Source organism: Anolis sagrei, chromosome 1, assembly GCF_037176765.1.
Source record: "Anolis sagrei isolate rAnoSag1 chromosome 1, rAnoSag1.mat, whole genome shotgun sequence".
NCBI classification, from domain to species: Eukaryota; Metazoa; Chordata; class Lepidosauria; order Squamata; family Dactyloidae; genus Anolis; species Anolis sagrei.
In genome coordinates, this window is record NC_090021.1 from 190,393,419 (window position 1) to 190,410,592 (window position 17,174).

At 36.4% G+C, this 17,174-nt stretch overlaps 1 protein-coding gene across 1 annotated transcript in view; it reads right to left on the reverse strand.

Annotated features, from left to right (window-relative positions):
• Window positions 1-17,174, reverse strand: part of AGPS (alkylglycerone phosphate synthase) — a 57,978-nt gene that overhangs the window by 19,699 nt on the left and 21,105 nt on the right. The window contains exons 6-13 of the mRNA XM_060779616.2: window positions 15,563-15,634; window positions 15,141-15,220; window positions 13,602-13,682; window positions 9,296-9,421; window positions 8,709-8,817; window positions 6,803-6,930; window positions 2,843-2,894; window positions 701-777 (exon numbers count right to left, since the gene is read on the reverse strand). Of these exons, the coding sequence (XP_060635599.2) occupies window positions 701-777; window positions 2,843-2,894; window positions 6,803-6,930; window positions 8,709-8,817; window positions 9,296-9,421; window positions 13,602-13,682; window positions 15,141-15,220; window positions 15,563-15,634 (725 nt within the window). The remainder of the gene's footprint in view (window positions 1-700; window positions 778-2,842; window positions 2,895-6,802; window positions 6,931-8,708; window positions 8,818-9,295; window positions 9,422-13,601; window positions 13,683-15,140; window positions 15,221-15,562; window positions 15,635-17,174) is intronic.

Consider the following 17,174-nt stretch of genomic DNA (forward strand, 5'->3'; position numbering starts at 1 on the left):
ATGTGTACTGCTTTGAAAATAATGTTATACTAATATAAAAATCTCTCTCACACACACATTTCTGCACTAGTTCTCAAGAATTCAGATCACACAGAGTTAAGTTTTCGTGTACCTTCCTCGCTAAATCCCCTCATCAAGAAACAAAATATAGTAATTAGCATATTTTAACTGCATTTGTAAGTTCGCTTGATGGCCAGTTGTTGTAACACTAAGAACACAGAAAATACACATTTCAAAAGCTAATGACACATAGATAAGAGCAACATACTGTACTCATAAATGCTAAAGCTCTTTTCAAGAATGCAAGAAGTCTGAAAAAATCATTTTTAAAAATCATAATCATATGAAGTCTTCTGCTAATGACTTATACTCTGAACATAAAGAAATGAACTTAATTTCGAATTTCTTGATTCCAGGTATTCTTCTTTTCCCACTGAGATCATTTTGCTGAAACATCTGTGTAACCTTCCTTAATCCTTTTGTCTTTTTTGGGCTCTTTTGTGGTAGAACAGATGTTCACATCTTAAAGTTTTAAATATCACATCAAGGTAAGAAAGGCATGGTTTCTTTCTAGCTATCCTAGTGGCTGTGGTTGAGGTATGTAAGGTGAAGCAACATTATTTTTATAGTGCCCTTTTGCTTAAAAACGGATATCAATATGGTCATAATTTGCATTGGTTGATTGTTGTGACTAGAATACCTTTGTGATGTAGAACTTTTTCAATCCATCCAAAAGTGATGTAAAAATGGAGGCAACCTGTGGTTTAAGAGCATGTCCTTGGCGGGGATGGAGGAGGAGAGAAAGAGAGAAACTTGTAAGACAACCACAAGGTTTAGATTTCTAATTAGAGAAGCACTGAATGGCTTATGTTGTTTCTTAAAAATTCCAATAATATTGAGCTAAACTGAATATTCTAGCTATGGTCAACTCACTGAGATCAATGGAACAAGCATACCTTGCAAACATGTATCAGTAAGTAACATACACATAGACCTCAAATTAGGAACCTTTATGATTCTATCTTCTGCAGTGTGAGTTTGGCCTTCTACCAATATTACTGAAGGTGACAGACACACGTTTCCAATTTCAACATTGACTTAGTCTCCAACTTTGTTATTTTCACCTGATGCCCCCCTCCCAGACTCATGGCATGGATTGTTTATTTTTATTTGAATGTAATTTGTAAGCTAATGCATTCCAGCCATCTGGTGTATTTTGTTTTAAGGGCAAGCCCCAAGTAATTTTAAAAGATGAAGAATTGCCAAGGGGTGTAGTCCTTGGGGAATGTGTGATATCAACAATTCAATACTGTGTACAGCTGGATTCTGTGGCAAGTTCCCAATACTGATTCTTCCTGCACCCCATCCCAAAGTGAAGGCTGGCATGTCTGGCTAAAGTGATGAGTGCCCTTCCACACTGGGACCATTTCTAACTTCCTGGAAATTCTGTATCCATCCTTGAATGTATATATATAAAATTTAAAACAGCTAAAATGGACTAGTTTCTATGAATTTTGATTTCTGAAATTTATAGTTAAAGCCAGAGTTTGAGCACAACTAATTGATTTTATAGACATATGTAGCACTGAAGAACATTTGCTCATTTAGGTGTTACTTTTTGCCCCAGGACTGCGCACAATCAAAATTGTGATGCACCTTGTTTTCCCAAAAGATTCTTCGGCTATTTCAGTTCACAATTTATCATACCTGTTTCTTTACCAGTCTGGCTCAGAAATACACTAAACAAAATTATTATGAGATTTTAATTCAATCACAGGCTACTTTCTGCATCATCTAGTTTTCACTGCCGAAGTTGCATTGGAAAAGTGTATAATACAACACCCCTTCCTTATTGCTGGACACTAGGGGTGGAAATTAGATTCTATTGGTCTGCAACCTCTAACAAGTTTTTCCCATTGTGAGGAATGCTGAGAGTGGAAGTCAAACTAAATACCTCTGCTCTACACTGTTCTTCCTGGAAGAGTTTTGAATGTACTCTTCCCAACACCTGTTGTGAATGTGGCTCACGAAGGGGAAAACAATATGGTTTCAAACAACTAAAAAACAATACTCCTCTTCTGTTTCTTCCTTCTAAACTAGCCAGAAAAGTTGTGAATGTATAAAACAAGAGATTACATTAATCTAGGAGGAATAAGGAGAACATATGTTATAATCAGAAGATGTTTATTACTGGAACAGCCTTTGGAGAAGTTGAGCTATGACACATATTGCTACAATACCTTATGCTTAAGTTTACTTATCAGCAGCTTTTGTTTCTATTTGACATCCTGTTAAAGTAGTCTGATCTATCATATCAGTTTTAAGTGATTAAATCTACATAAATGTGCACATGAATAATAGCACCCAAAAACTAACCACACTGTGATTTTTTTTAATGCACACTTGTGAGTATCAGCTTGAAGGAAGCACAGCCTCCTTCTGTGAGAAATGAAATGTTTTTAAACAGATGGCAACTGCTGAGCTGAGCAATCCTGCTGGCAACTACCTTGGGGTGAGAGATGAGGAGAAACTACAAGAAGACCTAAGGCAGACTAATTCATTTTCATTTGGGAAAGTGGGCAGTCACTCCTTTTGGACATCCTTCCCAATAACTACTGTGGGAGGGACTATTCCAGCCTCCGGGGGTGCCACCAGGTCTTAATAATGCATGGTAGAAAACAAAAGCATTGTATGTGAATCAGAATCAGAGCTATGGGTGGAGAGACAGAGGGAAGCAAATGATTCACATGGTGTGATATTGACACCTAAAGTTAGAAGGAACAGCAAAATGTGTGTTATTAATTTACAAAAGTAATGCTCAATAAATTTAGTAAAAACTTACCAAATTGAAATTGTTCATTGTCCATAAGGCGAATGGATGCAGGGGCACATCTCTACAACAACAACAACAAAAGTTGCCTATTAATACAGAATAATGCCAATATAAAATATAGCAGATTGAATTGCGGAAATGTTACATGACATATCTGGTATTGGACTTAGTATTGCTGTGCAACCAATAATTAAATACTGAACTTTCTTGTGGAACTTTAGGTTTCTCATATAATGAAAAAGAAAGACAACGCAGTAGGAACTGTTAATCCCAATTAGAGCAGAACTATTAAAACAATATGATTTGAATAAGTGTTGATTTATCAGTTTCAACTATTTAATGGCTTACTTCTGTTAGGATTAATATCCAGATTTCATGCACAAAGGGCAAGATTTACAAACGTAAAATGTAAGCAAATAATAAAGTTTATTGTTATTATTATTATTATTATATCAGATCAGTATTTGCCTTTAATAATGTGCTCTAGTTCATATTAAATCCAATCTCAAAGGCTGCAGAAAATGTAGACATGCCTGAAGATCCACAAGGGCATCTATACTGTAGAATGCATGCAGTTTGGCACCACTTTAACTGCCATGGCTCAATTCGATGGAATCACGGGAGTTGTAGTTTAACAAGGCCTTCACTATCAAAGAATACAGGTGCTGCACCACACTAGAAATCCCAGGATTCCACAGTATTGAGTCACAGCAATTGAAGTGGTGACAAACTGCATTCATTTTACAGTGCAGATACTTTAAAGCAATGGTAAAATAGGGATCAGCAGCCAGAATTTAATAAGTACCTTCTAGGACATATTGGAAGTACATGTTTTTAAGGTAATGATAATACACTAGGAAAACCAGTAATCCATAGTGTTTTAGGGGGGAAATGCTTAAAGGATTAAAAAATATGAAGTTAGACACCAGATTTTTAAAAATGTACATAAACCAGAAAACTACTCAGAGCCAAATAAATTGATTGCAACAAACAACAACAACTATAAACATGTCTAGATAGAAATGTAAATGCTGTAAGAGTAACCAAAGTTATATATTTTAGGCAAAGAAGAAAAGAATAGAAACACCGATTTTCAGAAAAGATACAAAACAGATGGCCAATGGAAACTGGGTAACTTGAGAATATTACAGGAGAACAGGAGAAGCTTTGGGGAACTGATAAGATGGTTCCTAAGATGTGTGAATAGAAGCATGCCTACACAGCAGGGTTTTATTTTCCCCATCTTACTCTCCATATTTCCTACATTTCCTGAAAAGCAACTCCTGAAGGTTTTCCTCCCCCTTCCAGTAGAAAATATACAGCATGGATACAAGTAGAAATTTCTTCTGCTTGCCTTCATGATCTAGATTTATGTCATCATGCTCCAAAAATATATTTCAAGGTTATGTCAGGCTTCCTGTACATCCATCAAAGACAGCTTTGTATAAGTTGCTTCATAATGTACAAGCTTTTTTTTTTTAAAAAAAAAGAGAATGATTCAAATGTATCCTTTTTATTGTCTCAGTATTTGCTGACCTGCTTCTCCCCTTGCACATCTCAACCCAGGAGATGTAATGTCAACTATTATATATCTTCCTATGTTTGGGATATTACTCAGTTCACTGAAATGAAGTTAAAAGACAGAGCAGCACCCATTGTTTGAGCCTGAGATATATATACCCTGATAAATAAGATATTGCTCAGCCAGGGATATAAAAAAGCATTGTTCTGGAATTCAGGTACTATTTTATTCGCAATTCTTATGGAAACTGCTGTTGATTTCCAAACAACTGCACTCAAGCTACTTCAATGAGTATAGTTTTACAAAATGCCAGGAATCTGTAGCAATCCAGTCTTGTTAAAAACATTGACGTGGCAATCCATGGTGCTCAAGACAGGACTTTCTCTGTGGCTGGAAGCAAGCAGACTCCTTTCTTTGCTTTGTTCCCTCCCAACAAACCAGAAAAAGAATTAAAGGGTTGCTCTTGGTTTCGTTCCCATTCATGAGAAGCCAAGATTGCCATGGAGCTCCAGCTTTTTGTACCATATAAAAACACCTAACATACCATTCCTTAACATAATAATTCGCCTATGTTATTCAAAGTACTGAAATAGCCTATTTCATAATAATTGGCATTTTTCCATTTAAGCATGAAATATGTTTGAAAGATTAGCATGTAGACACTGATGCCACCTCACAAGTGCATTCCTCCTTTACACCACAAAGTATCAAGGGAAGGAAACATTTCATATTTCCAGTGGGACAAAGTAGTTCTGATGTGAGAAATACCATTCCCTAGTTTTTCAGAACATAGGTTTGATCCAAGCTTAATCATAGTTAGAGCAGACTGAAATCAAAATGACTTATATAGTCATGACTTATGAATGAAAATGGCCGAAGAAACAAGCAAGCTCTTAGAAGTGCCTGAATTTATTAAGAATCAATACACTTCAGAAAATAGGCTTCCTTCTTCAGGAGTCTTTTAAAAGCATATAAAATATATCAAACACTAACAAACACACAACCAATTTATAAGTTACATTATAAAGCTCTTATAAAATACACTATTATGCAAGAGCAATCAATGTAGAAATCTATCATTTTGAAAGAATGTTTACACTAACTAATAAACTGAGGCCAATTTTACAGTTAAGAACTAATACTTGTTTAGTTGTTGGTGTGAACCCAATGTCATACTAACACCTCAGCACTTGCATAATAAGTCAATCTCCTCCCCTTCATGCCACCCGAACATTGGTTTGAGAAAAAACTTTTGTAAATATTCTGTGGAATTAAACTGAAAATGTGAACAACCTAACGCATCCTTAGGGCCCTTCCAGACAGACCCTATATCACAGGATATAATCCCACATTTTTTTTGTTTATCTCAGATTATCTGACAGTGCAGACTCCTATAATTCAGTTTAAAGTAGAAAACCTGGGATCAGATCCTGGGATATAGGGTCTATCTGAAGGGCCCTTAGAAAATCATAGAGCATTCAAGAGAGGGACTAATAGGTATTGGAATATACCTATGAGGATCAACTCATCATTACTGAATCACAACTAGGCTGAATTCCTAGCTTTAAAAACTGCCTCGCAAAAAATATATAGCAGTAACAGATACCTGATGCCTTCATAAAAGCCTCATGGAATTCAAGTGTAATTCAAAATTCAAACTACTTCCTTATTGACCATTTATCACTTGCAATTTTTCTACTACCCAGAAAAATAATCTTAAGGTTACATGATTGTTTATCTTAAAGAAGGTATAACTTTTTATTTTAAATACTTTTCAGATTTCCACATGCATGTTTCTTTAATCTTTGAGTCTGACAAACACAATATGAACATTCAGAATCTATACTACACATATGCTGCTGCATATGGAAGTTGTATTGTCAAGTGGACGAGGAGCCACCTGACGTTTTGCGTACTTGGAATGAACCACATTCAATCATCTGCTATCTCTCATGGAACCAGAGGCACCTGGGAGTTCCCCTAACTTCAAGCCTTGTCCCTACAACTTCTTGTTCTTTTAAAAACAATGAATTATGTGCATTTTGCACTTGATATGTCCAAAGATTATTAGTGACACAATTGTAGATCAGGCTGAAAACTTAACTTGATTTAATTTTTGGATGCAAAACCATCTATTTCTTCTCTTACCATGAATAAGTCTGAATTCAAATAGGGGTATTCAAACAACCAAAGTATTAAACACTACCCAAGTACAATAGGAAAGAGGGTTTTTATTTATAGTATAAAAACTGAAACTCACAGAAATATAAGATCTTGATGTTCTATTTAACCATCTACTTGCATGAGGAAAAGCCTTCTTACAATGTTATTTCCTGCCTCAGAAGGAGGTGAGTGGAGTATTAGTGTGCCATCTAGTGAAAGCATTCAGAGACTGCTACTTTCAAAAAAGTGCAATTAAAATACAATTGAAGATAAGATTACTTTACCTGCTTTGCTACTTCTCTTAAACAGGCCACCCCTCTCTCAAAGTTTGGAAATACTACAGAGCCATACTTTTGGTATTCAGGGATTGGTCGAATTTTTATTGTAACTTCTGTTACCACTCCAAGGGTTCCTTTATGAAAAGAGGAAAATAATCATTTTGCTAATGCAGCTGGAATTACTTATAAGAGTTCACGATTTTACAAGGCAAAGTCTAGAATCCTATTGCTTTCCATTCATTTGAAGTCATTTTGGTTAAATTAATTTTGAAAACCATATGGCAGTTTCGCTGAATTCTTAAAACGTTTCCCGCTTGAGAACCATCAAACAGGAGTGTACAGTTAATGCAGTATTTCTCAAACTGTGAGGAACAGGCTTCTAACTGCAAAAATATTATATTTTGAAAGATCATGTATTGCAAAAGTTTAAATTAATTGTAATACACTGCAACAGCCAAACATATGTAACAGGAGAATGCAATAAGAAAACTTTTTAAAGGCCCTAGAAGAGAAAGTTCAATGCAAGATACACATATGTGGAAGCATTCAGTCTAAGTGTTTTCTTCAGATGGGCTGCCCAAGTACCAATATGAAGAAAATGAGTTTGTACTGTTTGTTATAAAGTACAGTATTAGGGCATATCCCCAATTCTTCAACAGTTTTAACTTAGATGAGAAGGACATTTGGCACAAAGGGCAATGGCTGAACGTCAGAAAAGTGAACGATGTATGATGGGAAATGACAAAGAAACGAATGGAAGCAAACAAAGGGGCATAAAGAAGAACTCACGTGAGAATTATTGCCTACTTCCTGCTCTGTTTCAAAATAGTTGATATCCTTTTACTCCAGTCCACTTGTTCAACCCATACATCATAAACCATTGTTAAAAATTGAGATTTAGTATGATTTGAGATGCTACAGCTAGTGAGTAACTAGCAACCAAGAGACACAGACTACATTCACACAGCGTGATAAGCCATGGTTTCCACAACCAATGAGCTATGTACAGTAGGAGCAGCTACACAGACCACAAAGCAAAGCTCTGGGCTCTTTTTCTGGTTGGGCTGCTATGAGTTTTCTGGGCTGCATGGTCATGTTCCAGAAGCATTCTCTCCTGACGTTTCACCCACATCTATGGCAGGCACCCTCAGAGGTTGTGTGGTCTGTTGGGAACTAGGAAAGTGAGGTTTATATATCTGTGGAATGTCCAGGGTGGGAGAAAGAACTCTTGTCTGCTTGAGAAGAGTCCTCTGTGTGAATGTTGCAATTGGCTACCTTGATTAGCATTGAATGGCCTTGCAGTTTCAAAGACTGGCTGTTTCCTGCCCGGGGGAATCCTTTGTTGGGAGGGATTAGCTGGCCCTGATTGTTTCTGGTTGATTAAGAGGGAATAAACATGATCAGGAAGTCTGACAACTGACAGACATGTTAAGCCAAGTACAAGGTGAAGTTCTGTGGTATGTTTAGCTGCTCCTACTACAAGTAGGAGTAAGTGACTGGCATGCTCCAGGATGCCATTCATTCCTAACAAGTCAGGGTTTTTCACTTGCTTACAGAGAGGTTCATGAGCCATGGATTGGATTAACCTCAGCTTGACATGATTTTTTGACTTGGGGCATCACAGCTCTTTTCTCTGGTGGCAAATACACTCAGAATGTCAGGCAAAAGGAAATGAACATCCTTCCCTTGTGCCCCAACTGGCAGCTGAACACACTGATGCAGCTGCTGGATGTTAAGATGGGCCTGGGGAGGCATTCACACAGTCTTACATGAAAGCTACATAATCTTACTGAATATGGAGCAGTTATGGATCCATAACTCTAGGTTACAAATCCACTGCTGTAAGACAGAACACCAGCCACAAACTCCAAAATGCCGAAACAAAGATAATCCAATTCTGCTTTAATTTTACCTTCAGATCCTAAAATGAAGTGGTGGATGTCAGGCCCTGTTGACATTCGTGGTCCTTGACAGCTTTTTTGTATGACGCCTCTTGGAGTTACCATTTTTATATGAACCACCTGCACAAAATAAGATATTCATCTGAAATTAAATTTAAATGGAAATGCACAAAGCAGACAAACACTGCAAAGATTCACAATACTTCCAGACCAAACTTTTATGTCACTGTTTGAAATAGGCAATCTACTGTGGGAGGAGAAAATAACATAATACCACTGGGGAATACCTTTCTTTTCTTGTCCCCAAGCCAGAAGAAATGTTACTTTTCTTAAATATATGAACTGAAGTGAATTGAATTGTACCTTAAAGGCTCAGCTAAATCCAACATTTAACACTCAAGTACTGTACTCTTAAGATGATATTGGAACACATGCTTGGCATCTCAGAACAATATTTTCCTCAAGTGATATAAAATATTGCAACGGGTATGAATATATGAAACATCTTCTTTTATGAAACGTCAAGGGAGTATTCTCAAAATGTAAACACTTCCGTGAGATAATTTTCTGGAAAACACGAAAGAAGGCAGAAATTTACCAAGTCTTCAATGTTTCCATAAATATTTTTCTTCATTCCCGACGCTCTTGTTGCTACCCATCCTCCAAGAGTACTGAACTCCATGGAATCTGGTTCATGGCCTGTACAGTAGCCACTTTCACCCAGCTAAAGAAAGGAAAGAACAATTCATTATTGCAACCTTTTTATAAAGGTGAAAAGCTTTCAGCAAAAAAATTCTGTTGACACACGAGTACTTCTTTAGCAGGAAAAAAGTTATCTTGGAGCAACAGAAATACTTCTGTTTGAGACTAGTTTTAACCAACGCTTATTCTTAATTGATGGCAGACACTAATATCTGCTTCTATGCTTTCTTCCACTGTGCAAGTGTGTATTACAGTGAAGTAGTGCAGCACAATGCTTCACTGTTGTGACAATTTCTTCTATTACAGAAATCATTTTGACAAGAGTAGTACAGTAGAGTCCCACTTATCCAACCCTCACTCATCAAACGTTCTGTATTATCCAACGCAGTTTGCCTCCTGCCCGGATCCATAGCTCTTTCAATACAGCTACATTTGAAAATACAGTAATTACTACATAACATTACCATGTACTGAACTGCTTTTTCTGTTGATTTGTTGTAAAACATGATGTTTTGGTGCTTTATTTGTAAAAATATAACGTAATTTGACATTTAATAGGCTTTTCCTTAATTGCTCCTTATTATCCAACGTTTTCACTTATCCACTGTTCTGCCAGCCCATTTATGTTGGATAAGACTCTACTGTATTGTAAGAAATGCTGCAAGTTTGTCTTCTTCTATCTCAAGTTAACACTGTACTATGCCCATGACCAAATATAAGGAGAACATTAACATGAAGAATAATAACCAAACATTACATTGCGAACTGGATTTAGACCTCTGGTATTATTCCCCTGTAAAACACTGCCTTATACATTTCCATACTTGCAAAAATCTAAATGTAACTAGGAAGAATATCCCAGAGAGTACAATACTATCCAGAAGACTGCAACTAAACATTTTCACACAAAAAAACAAACCCATAAAACAAACACCTATTTGTAGGTTGTGTTACATCGTTTGCAGCTGGTCTGCAGAAATCCTGAACAACTGATTGAAGAGAAGAGCTCTCTTAATACACAGCCATCTGGCTGGGAATTCTGTAGGTAATACGACAACATATTTGCTAGGCAGATCAGGAATCCCTATACATTTGTCACTGGTTTCATTTTTCTTTATTAGTTTGGCTCTGCCATCTGCGTTGCCTCAGAGAGATTGAATGAAACGCCTTTACATGCTGACCCCACAGCTACCCTAGCAGAGGGACTCGACAAACAAAGCAGTCTCTCTTATGCCAAGTGGATCAGCCAGCAGTCACGTGTACGGAGCCTGAAATCCACATTTTGGGCTGAAAAGGGTTTGGAAAATGGATTATTTAATAACGCTAAATACAGGTTGAATATCTCTGAAGTGTCAGCAAACAACCTATTTCCTGAATTGCTCAAAGGCCCTAAATATCAAATATTAGTCTTTTCTACTCAATTACAGACTAGGATATGATTACTATTTATGAGATTTCATGGGTGCAGAGGATCACAGCATGCCCAAAACATAAAGATGTACTTGTCAATGCAACAAATCTTGGGCTGTTGTAAGGCAAAAGGTAGCCAAACACAAAGATAATAAACGGGCTCAGTAAAAATAAGATAGAGCTTTGCAGAAAAACGAGAGCCAGCCACAGCTAATCTAAGCAGGGAGAAAGGGATGCTCAAACTGGGGTTGACTCTCACAGCATTAGACCATTAAGATTATATGGGAACAACCTTAGTGACCACGTTCAGATGTCACATGAAACTATGATCTATGATGAACTCTATTTGAAACACAAATAATGCATTTTAGCTATCAAATATAAGGGTAAGCTATTTTTTAGAATGTGTCTTTTCTATCTGTTCAGGCTATCTACTCTCTGTCCCATGTTGTCCCATGTGCAACAGAGATGCACAAACCTCTAAAAAACAACAGGTTTGAAAGGCTACTGCAAACCATGGTTTATGAAATCTAATCACAAATCATAGTATATCAGTTCAGGCAGAGCCCCCGTTTGGGGCAAATAATTTTTAGGCAATTATACATGTAGCACAATGTAAATTGGTGCATAACTATGGTATTAATTTCTAAACCTTGAAAAACACAATTAACAACCAATTACTGAACAGTTTAGTAAACAGTTAATCTTACTTCATTTTTAAATGCATATAACAGTTGCTCTTTGAAAATTTCATTCTATACACAATGTAATTACTGTATATTATAAACCCTGATTTCGTATGGGTAGGGATTCATATTATACTGGGAATGTATGCATATAGCATCTTTGCAAGTTGTCCAAATTGTTTTTGTATTTCCTACACAACACAACATTTTCCATTCTGGTACCAAAATCAAAAGTATTCAAGAGATCTGGGTGACACGCTGGGCTGTTGTTTCATACATCATGGAAACAATCTTGCAGCAGTTGCTAAATAATTTATGTTTTGAATGTTACAGGAAGTCTCCTGACCTCCCTTCATGACTTAACACAAGAAAAAGGGATATAACTCCAGAATCATGCTTCTCGTGTCAAAACCTAAGCATACAATCCAACACTATACAGACACTGTGATGCTAGAATTTTGTTTTCCTTTCTGCAGGTCTGTGTACCATAAAAGAACTGGTTCTGGAAAGTTCTTCAGATCCCCAAAGACCATCATTGGTTTCCTGGTCTAGGCAAAACACTGCCTCAATCTGTATTTATATCCAGAGGTGATATGGATGTATACAAGCCGTCTAAAATATACACTAAAAATTCTATTCAAAGCTCTGAAATAGAAATGGCTGGAATTTAGTGTTTTAGTTTCAAAGAACGAAACTGCCAGAAAAGAAGCTATTATACTTTATTCTAGTGGGACAAAAGATTCTGTGGCATTTCAAGAATGGAGCAGTTGGTGAAACATCAGAAGTTACTAGCCTGGAAAAATGTCATTTAAATTAAGGGAATATGCTCTGTGCATTTTAATTTTAACCTTTAAAAAAGTACAGCTCTGGAAAGGTTAAAATACTACATCAAATGATAAGAGGATATAAAAATAAAAAGTATGAAAGGCCAGCTCATCAGAAAGTGCTGTGTTAGGGGTTCTAACAAAAACTAGTTTTTGGAAAACTCTACTGAATCTCCCTCCCTTCATTGTGAGGCCCCTGAAACAGAAACAGCAAGGATCCAAATATGTTTTTCAAGCATGTATAATATTTTTAATAAATAAATGACTGTTTTAAATCCAGTCTTTCATAAAAGAACAACTAGCAGATTTCAGAATTAAGAAATCAGTTACCTAGCAAAGTGCAAGAATATTTTTATCATCTGTTACTTACTGAAAGAGTGCAAAGGGCTATATCAGGCTTTGCAACAAGCAAGCCTATTACATTTCTGGGCGTCTCTGTTCCCATCATCCTCAGGCCTTCCCTTCTTTAGTTAAGAGACTTGTGAAGGCTATAAACTGGATCATTAAAACCTTTTCAGTTATGAATACAACATCATAATTTAGAATGATATAATAGCTCTTTTTATGTAGATTATGAGCCAAATTCCTCTTCATTATGAGTATTGCTCTCAAGGAAAACACATTTTAAAGATTTCCTGCATTGTATTTTGAAACAGAAATAAGAACGTGTTGTCAAAGGCTTTCATGGCTGGAATCACTGGGTTGCTGTGAGTTTTCTGGGCTGTATGGCCATGTTCCAGATGCATTCTCTCCTGATGTTTTGCCCACATCTATGGCAGTTATCCTCAGAGGTTTTGTGGTCTGTTGGAAACATCAGAAGTTACTAGCCTGGAAAAATGTCTGTTGGAAGCTTGCTTAGTTTCCAACAGACCTCAAAATTTCTAAGGATGTCTGCCATAGATGTGGGCGAAACGTCAGGAGAGAATGCTTCTGGAACATGGCCAGACAGCCCGGAAAACTCCCTGCAACCTAGAAATAGGAATATTTGACTACTTTAATTTTTGAATGTAATACAGTTTTAGTTGTATTGCTTTAATGTGTGGATGCTGTGGGTCCCATCTGGGAGAAAAGTAGAATACAAAGTAAATGTATGCAGGTATCTATGTGTGTATGTTTGAAAGCTAAAACTATGGATTTAACATGCTGGTTTTGACCTAAAAGACCGAAATGCTTTGAGGCCAGTATATCTGAAAGGCTGCCTCCTCCCAGAGCCTGTGCAGTATTTGACAATACACACAAAAATAAAGCTACAATAATTATTGAAGAAACAAGTTGAAAATACCTGTCTTTCCAAGTCTTGTCCAGCAATGCCTGCTTCAACGTGAGCAGTCAAGTTTTTCTCATCTATCCAATGAATCCTATTCTATTGCAAAGGAAGAAAAAAGACTCATGAAACAATCAAATCTTTAATAAAAGAGGCAGTTTCCCCAACATATTCCATAGAAGCTGGAAAGCACACATTTCTATGAACAACTGCTCAGGAGCCAATTCTTCTCCTCACACTTTCAATTACCTTTATGAAAAAAGTCTAACAAAGAAGATATGTGTGTGTGTATATATTTTTATTTGTTTTTATTTGTTTGTTTAAATTTTATTTGTTTATACTAGGGGTGGGGAAAGTGCAGCCTTCCCCATATAAGGAAGCCCCCTTATAACTTCCCCCAAACTGCTCTCTCATATATATATATAATAAAATCAAAATAAGTTATTTTTCCTCTTTCTGGTGTTATAATGGCATGAAAACAATCCCTAAAATTCAAATAAAGACCAATGTTTTACATCCATGCCCTATGCCAACAGAATTGGAACTTTATTCCGTTCCTACCCCAGCCTTCCATGACACCCACACCACACTTTATAAAGGGTCTCCCTATTATCTAGAGCAGGGTCATAGAGTTATGGAGGAAGAGGTAGCTGCACCAGACAGCCGTGAAAAGAATTGAATCCAACAGAAGTAGACTGCTGGACGGAGACTGAAGCAAAATGGCAGATAGTTATTAAGGCATAGATATTAATGTAAGAATTAAGGATTCTGCCCAAGCACAAGGTTACTAGCTATTTGAAATAGATTTCATGATACATCAATTTTATCAATAATATAATGCAAAAATAAATCAAGACCAAATCTTCGAAACCGTGAAAGATACCAATGTAGCAGAAAGCAGTTTCTTATTTATGGTCATGATTTTAAAGATAATACGACTAATAACTAATACAAATCCTAAGCGATGAAGTGGAATCACTCAGATTTGGCCAACATAATATCATGCACAGAAATCTAATGCAAAGGATGCTGCTCAGACTGCCTGATAATAACAGTATGTGCAAGAGATATAAAATAGTATCTTGTACTACACAATATTAACTTAAACCAGAAGTGCATATTTTATTGTACACGGGAATACAACTCCGTGTTGATCTTGCCCCCTTAAAACTGCCCCACTAAGTTATTCAAATATCCCATGGTCTCAGATCTGAAATATTTTATAAAGATCAATGAACAATCAAATCCAGTGACGGTATTTATATTAGACTGACCAAACGTGACAGAAAGCACTAGGTTTAGGATATGAGAAAGTCTGGGTCAGAGGTACATTCAGCTACCTGGCCCTGTACAATTCTAGATAACATTTTGGATAGAGAATAATACATTAGTGTCAACATTGGAGACATTTATGGGGAGCTTCCCTCTGATCTTGGTTGTCAGGTAAAGAATGCTTGCTTGAGTAACACCCTGGAGTATTTCCAGGGAAATATTTCTACCATAAATATTTATTTTGGCAGGAATGGGGGCATTGCTTGAAAAGGTTTATTCACATACCATCTGTGAGGTGTCCAGTGAAACAATGGTTCTTTTTTCCTCAGGAGGACACTCCAGAGCACTGGAAACACTTGTCCCTCCTACAGAAATAACACAGAAATACATCAACATTTGAAGACATTTGTCTTGAATTTAGTTATTTACACTTAATCAATAGGGAGTTATAAAAAGCATGTCTACATGCATGCAGGCACACACTCACGTGCACTGTACACACAGACAATTTTAATAATTGTATTTGAAAGTTTGGAGACTTCCATAAGCAGAATGTGCTATAGCAAAGGAGTCTGCCATTCAAAGCAAACAAACTCATTAAGCATACTCCACTCATTAGCTATGCCTCAAGTAGCTCTTGGATCCAGGCCACTAAAGACAAAGAAACAAATATTTTCCTGAAGTTGCTAAATAGCTGCATTACTTACCACCATATGGTATAATACAAACACTATGTTTGCAGGCTAGTTCCACAATTTTAACTACATCATCATGGCACTCTATAAGAAAAAACAAACATAAAAAACAAATACAGAATTAAAATGCATCCCAATATATTTATTGTAACAATCAATTAATTACAGGATTTTTAGAATTACTTTTATATTCAAGTATTTTGGCTTGCCTTTACTATAAATTAAGAGGTCATACTTCTGTTAAAGAAATAAATCAATGTCCCTCACATTTTTGACAGGATGAAAAGGAATTCCCAAACAAAAGCAAATATTGGTTGTACAGAGCAAATAAAACCATACGTAGCACTTGCATGAAAAACTGTGAATGAGTCAAGAATATCAATTCAATTTTTGTAATTTATATACTGCTTTAAAAACAGTTTATGCCCAAACATGATGTATAAAAATATCATAACATGTAAAACTAAAAGCTACAAAAATTGAATATAAATCAGAACAAAATGAAAACTGAACAAATATCAAATTATAGACTCATAAAAATAAAGCTAGGTAGAACAAACAAAGCAAACCCAAAGGAACCTACATACCTATTAGTCCCAAAATCCTGGCTGAAAAATTAGACTTTTGCTTGGCGCTGAAAATACTGGGGCCTGACTGACTTTTTTAGCTCTACTAAAGCTAGCACTACAAAGGAAAAGTGCAAGTTGTTTCTAGTAAGCAACTAGTGAATTTAAGTTAGGAACATAGAGAAAGTCTTTATATGTTAGCTGAAATAATCAGGAGCTATGGGTAGTACTGGGGAGGGGAGGAATAGAACCAAGCAAAGAGAATTAACAGGTATACTCATGTATAAGTATACCTCATGTATAAATCGTGGGCAGGTTTGGGGGACAGAATTATGGTTTTTGATATGACAAAACAGAAAGTACTAGTAATGTTGTTTCAGGGGGCAAACCGCCCCAAGGATTTTCCCACCCAGGTATTCAAAAAGGTCAGATGGCATTTTATTTTGTTGTACAATATACAATGACAATAAAGTTATTCTATTCTATTTGTGGCCCCATTGCAAAGAGGTTCGAGAGGGTCAATGATTCTTTTAGATTTTTCGGTATGGACTACATTCCTGCCTTTTGCCACTTTATTCAGAGAAGGTGATGGTTCCTATATATATACATACACACGCGCACGCACACACGAGTTAAGGTACAGTACTTACACTGACCTGTGGATAAGCTGGCTAATTTTTGACTATTTTTAGATATATTCTTGCATATATAAGGTAAGTATCTCGCTGTGTGTATGCATGTATGTCTGTGTCATCATTCAACCTCTGAATCATTCAACCTCTGAACTCTGAACCCATGGTCATCCAGTGATTTTAAAGGAGCAGTAGGATATAGCTCTGATAGGTTCATACAGGAATTTGTACTAATAGGGAATGCTAGGTAAAACAGTATACTCTGCAGAAATATATTCAAGCCGGGTAAGCACCAGCTTAGTTCCAAGATCCGTAATCTAAACTAACCAGTTCCTACATCTGCAAAGCTATTTAATCAGCGAGCTGTATAGGCTTGAAAATGCCAGCATAAGTATACTTTTACTTTTTAATAACAATCAGTTACAG